Source organism: Wyeomyia smithii, chromosome 2, assembly GCF_029784165.1.
Source record: "Wyeomyia smithii strain HCP4-BCI-WySm-NY-G18 chromosome 2, ASM2978416v1, whole genome shotgun sequence".
NCBI classification, from domain to species: Eukaryota; Metazoa; Arthropoda; class Insecta; order Diptera; family Culicidae; genus Wyeomyia; species Wyeomyia smithii.
In genome coordinates, this window is record NC_073695.1 from 105206575 (window position 1) to 105212191 (window position 5617).

A 5617-nucleotide genomic window follows, 5' to 3' on the forward strand; every position below is an offset into this window, starting at 1 on the left:
AGCAGATCATCTACAGGAAATTAACCCCTTACAGGAAGCAGCATTGCTCAAGGCTATTATCCCTCTGATTGAAAAAACCAATAACCTTTCGGGAACGAACTTTCAAAAATAAGTTGCAGATCCAGTGTCTACTTAAAATTAACTTTTGTGTGGAATTTATTTGAAACAACCTTGCATTTATTAACTATTTGATGATTTTTAACAGTAAAAAACTCGAAAAACAGCACCAAATATTTGTTATATGGATTGAAGAGAAAAATATGGTCATGCTCAGGAAAAACATCTGGTGGGACTAATAGCCATTATTATTATTAAGATGGGGCAATTTGACCTCACATTTTTTTCTGACTTTTCAAATAATTTTATTTTCTTAATCGATAGTAAAGCCATAAATAGATGAAATCTGATATTTAACTCGAAAACAATGAAAATCCATATGGGACTGGTATGCGATTATAGGTAGTTAAGTCGTTACTGAGTGCAGGTTGTTTTTCACCGCCGCCTCTTCAATCAATTCTGAAAGCCATTCTAGATTTTCGTATGTTATTGGCCTGGTGGGAAACCATATGAATGACTGGCTGCGTGCTTAAGGTTAACTTGGATATTTGTGCCCTTCATGTGGAACAAGCATTTGAATTTCCATATTAAGAAATGACCTATAAAAACTTTGGAGTGAAGGCTACCGGCTAGTCAGCCTATACACCAGAGAGACGCCGAGACACTCACCGTTAAGGCAACTGTCAACAACAAAACGGTCGAGCTGTATAATTTTGCATTGCCGTTATCCGTTTTGATGTTGACAGTTGCCTTAACGGTGAGTGTCTTGTCATTTCTCTAATATACAGGTTCGCTAAGGCTCCCTACTACCGGCGCATACGGGAGCAATGATTATCGGAATTGTATACATATATTGTATACATATATCAATTACTAAATTTTGAAACTCATTTTTTGGGGTTATAGTTCAGCTTCGAAGGACAGCAAAATGTAAACAAATATATATGCAATTTTATGAGTTCTCTAGATATTTCAGTGGCACTAAAATACTTGATACAGATTTTAAAGGCGATTTATATTACAAACAGCAATTTCCGAACAATTGAATCAATAAGTTTATAATAAAAAAAATCTTGTGATGCGTCGTTGTACGAGTTGAAAAATTAGTTATATTAGAACAGAGGGTGAATAGAACGTCCGTCTCTAACATGTGTTGCAATTGTGATTGTCTTTTTCAATGGTAAATAACTGAAAAAAAAAAACTTATATCGTAAATTGATCCTCCATTGTTTTCGCTGAAAAGATCATTTGTGTTCATTTTATGAGCTCTTATTATATAATGGCTATTGTGAATAGAAAATGTAGAATCGAAAAAATCGCTTTAGACAATTCCAATACAGGGACCTAGTAATATCACATTTCCGTTTCCTCATTTTAAATTCTTTCGTTCAATAGTAAGTAAATATATGTAGAGTCTGGATGCGACAGAGAAAGAGGTAAAAAACAAAATTCCATGTATGAGAAGCGATGAAAACAAAATGCGCTGTCGATTATAGAAGCACAAAATCACTGATATTTTTCTTTGGCTGACAAAGGTTCTCCGGAAGCAGGTCTACAAGCTTGTTGTACAACAGACAACGTCGAATTTTCAACTCAAATACATGATCATTGGCTTTTCTAGTGCGCGACGACAAGCTGGATGAAGTTGACGGTATTGCTCGAGCCGTCTGCGAACTGGAGCACTCACTGCTGAGCGAACTGATACTGGAAGCGTCCGCCTCGTCGGCACTTTTTGGTGATTCTACACGCATCATTTTGGCACTCTCCTCATGTGGCTCGTGCTCATTTGGATGTTTCTGGCTATTCGGTTTGAGACTTCCTCCCAGAGGACACGACAAAAGACTAGTTGGTTCAGTTTCGCAATCGACGCTGTCCGATTTAAAAAGGAGAGAAGCCAGCTTGTGGAACTCTTTTAGCTGTACTGGATCGTTGTGATCGATAATATCGTACAATTTCGTTTGCAAATAGGAAATAGCCGAGAGTGGATTTGTTTTCGCTATTTCCTCGTATTCTTGCTTTCTTAACAGGTATTTACAGTAGCGCAAAATGTTGTCCCTCGTTGGTTTCTCCAAGCGTAGCATCCAGAAATCATCGAGCCGGAAATGTGAGTTCATTCCAGGATTGCCTCCAAACAAAAAATGAACTTGGTTCGCTGCATCGTACACAATTTGATGGGCATATCGTGGACACGGTTCAGGGCAAGCATTCTGATTTTTCAAATAGCAATTCTCTCCGATTGAATGGTCACTTTTATACACACAACACCACTCTTTCTTGGCTAGCGAGAACAACCAGAAAGAGTTGATGTTGAGGTCGCGACGCTCCTTGTCCTTGCTGAGACTAGTCAACACATAAATTTCATCCTTTTCGCAGTCGATGGTAGCACGCTGTGTGAAACCCGATTGAGGAACGTTTTTCGAGTCTGTCCCAACATTTTCTGGTGTCAAGTTTGATAGTTCACTGCTATCCACATCGTAAATCAAGAAATCCGTCATATAGTCCTTGCCTCGTTGACCACCAAAAATGTAGAGCTTGCGATGTTTCTATGGAAAAGAGTATTAATTAGAGGTATGCAATTTAAGTTGAATTAGCAGATTCTTACGTGATGGAACAGCATTGAGTGAGTCACCCGGGATTTAATGCTCTGTACATGTGGACTGGCAGCTGATGGATGGCCACAATCTACCAGTATGTGGTTCCAGGTATTAGTACTGATGTGGTATGAAAATAGACCAGAATACTTGTAGTCTCCCGTTGTTTCTTCCTCATTTCTGAAGGAGAAAGAAAATCTGTAAGTTGCAACGAAAATTCGAGAATAGAGAAAAACACAACTTAATATTGCAAAGCCAAAAAAATAAGCCAATTTCGATAGCAAAAGAAAACAAATAACTTACTTCGGCTCTAGAATGCGCCCACCGAAAACATAAATCGTTTGTTTGTCTACGTCGATACACATCTGATGATCGTACACAAGTTGTGGACCCCCCACTTGAGCGGTATCGTTACATATTAAAAACCACGTTCGACTTATGGTGTTGTACAAATAAAAATCACTGTTAATGTTTTCCTCGGTACGGGAAGCGCTGTCAAGATAACGTCCTATCATAAAAATTTGTGAGTTTTTCGTATCGTACACCATTTTGTGGCAGGCGCGAGGTGTTGGTCCTTCTAATAGTTCCGATTTCTCATGTATCAAACACCACCGGTTGTTTTTTACGTCGTACGACCATAAATCACTTAGGTCTTCACTGCCGTCCCAACCACCAAACAAATAAATTGTGCTTGTCAATGGGTCAATAATCAGTTGATGCCCTCCTCGCCTTCCTGGTCGTGGCTCATGCTCCGGTGTTAACTGCAGGCTCCAATGAGGTTTGTATTCCTGCTTCGAGAGGTAGTCGTCCATTAGGCCATCTAAGAAATATACAATATACTTTATATGATGTTTTTCATTTGAAACGTAACCTTACTGTTGATAAAATCGAGCAACATTTCCTCAGTCTTCTTAAAATCTCCTTTATTGACCAGAATTTCGTGCAGTTCTGTCATTTTTTCATCCTCCAAAAGGACTCCAGTTTCTTCCTGCAATGCGCTAAAAGCTTTAACGTATCCTTGCTGGCGGCAGTGTTTCATGAACAGTCGTACGATTTCAACCTCGCGCAACATGTTGTACTTGCGCAGATTGGAGAGTATAAAAATTGAATCTTCGATGCCAAGAAGCTCGACGTACCATATGCAAAAGTTGAAGCTAGGTCCCCAGGACAGTAACGGTACAATCTGAATAAACTTAATCGGTAGCAGTTCTCCGGAGCTGGTGCGGTGTTTCAGATTGAACGTTTCCGGTACTGAATCATTTTTAAGACCCCTAAAAGCAACAAAAAGTAAATGTACAATTTTAGACAGTTCAAGAATGAAAAAAACTTTCAAGCAAGACTGGGAAAATCTCATTTATGATCTTATTTCTTGTATTCCTCAAAAGTTTAGTGCTTATATACAGTCCGTGAAAGTCAAATAACTCATTGAGATCGTTCTCGGTTTAAGCACGGAAAAAACTTTTGCAAAGTAAAACGTATTGAGGGGATATATGTGGCACTCGTATTATACAAATACCAACCCGTAAACTGTGCATCTTCCTTTAGACGTTGAGTAATTTTACGGCTGGGTAATATCGGCATGGATAAGAAAACACATCTGCAAAACTTACCCTTCGAACAGCAACACCAACCGTTCCTCTTCTAATCCGCCGAGAATTTTGAACTTGCGCAAATTGCAAACGTGCGTTTTCTCGTATTTGCCGAACTTAATCTTTGTCACGATAGCTGGCCGTTCCAGCTTTAACATTAGAAACTGGGGTGGACTGTTGGTATTTGATGACCAACGAGACGTTTGATTGGTGGGGTTATCCTCGCGAATGTTTCTGTTGGATGAAAAACAAAACAATCACATAGGATTCGTAGTCTATCACACCGAGGAAAGTGAAAGTGCTGATGATTCAATATGAAGGCGCTGTCATGCTTGAAGTGTTTGGTGCTTGTTATCACATCGCATTCATCACAAGGACGCCGACTGTATTTTTTTCAGCTTGTGACGCGAAAATACGATTGGCTTCAAATTCAGTAGTAACCAGGAAGATAAAAATTATTATTCCCAAAAAAATGACGCAAAAGCGAGAATGTTCAATGGTATGTATTTTTATCTAATCTCATGTATCGTCGCAGGAAAAAACTGGATAATATTCTAAACATAGCAACATTAATTGTCTACCCTGTTGAATTAAATTACCATTCAACAGCTTACAGACCACTATCATCATCGGTAGCAGTGAAAGTGTTGCTAAATTTAAACATTCTTTAGTCGGGTTGTAACTCAATTTAATGCGACATTTTCGAGAAAGGTGAATATCTCTCGATTTACATAGCCAAGCATAGTGAAATTACTGTAAACACGCCACCAATCACTTCAATACTACGAAAAAACTTACTCGGGTAAATAGGATGATGAATAACTGGAATATTTGTAAATTTCATAGTCGAGCTTCTTGATGTCGCTAATTCCTCCAGCCATTTTTGATATAGACTCTATTGCTATATATTGGATTTTTTGGCTATAGCGGATAAGATTGTTAAGAGAAAACGCATGATGACAGCAGCAGATGACAGAAATACTATTGGTAGTGTTTTAAAAAACATCGATCGGCTTGGCATCAAAAATAAAAGCTAGCAAAAAACGACAAAAAGGCGTACGAAGAAAATCTATTAACTCCCTAAATAAGATACATTTCTCGCGTAATTTTTCAAAGCGACCTATCTAACATTTAAAGACTCTCTTTGTTTTCTTTCTCTTTGATCAATAATTATGTTATTTTTTTCCATATTTTATAACACTCAATGCATAGTAAGCAAGATAGTATTACTATCTCTCGATTAAGGGGAAGAAAGCTTGGATTATATATATATATATATATATATATATATATATATATATATATATATATATATATATATATATATATATATATATATATATATATATATATATATATATATATATATATATATATATA

The 5617-nt window shown here is 37.4% G+C and overlaps 1 protein-coding gene across 2 annotated transcripts; it reads right to left on the bottom strand.

Moving 5' to 3' along the window:
• Positions 1-1053: 1053 nt before the first annotated feature.
• LOC129724531 (muskelin) lies at positions 1054-5194 on the bottom strand. Of its 2 annotated transcripts, none has more exons than XM_055679505.1 (6): positions 5036-5194; positions 4259-4471; positions 3525-3919; positions 2952-3468; positions 2660-2828; positions 1054-2600 (listed from the first exon to the last, which is right to left on the bottom strand). In XM_055679505.1, the coding sequence occupies exons 1-6, from the start codon at positions 5116-5118 to the stop codon at positions 1548-1550; spliced, it is 2430 nt and encodes an 809-aa protein (XP_055535480.1). In that variant the 5' UTR covers positions 5119-5194; the 3' UTR covers positions 1054-1547. The 2 variants fall into 2 exon arrangements, with proteins under 2 accessions (XP_055535480.1, XP_055535479.1); XM_055679504.1 differs by having other exon boundaries at positions 2660-2846.
• Between the last annotated feature and the right edge of the window lie 423 nt (positions 5195-5617).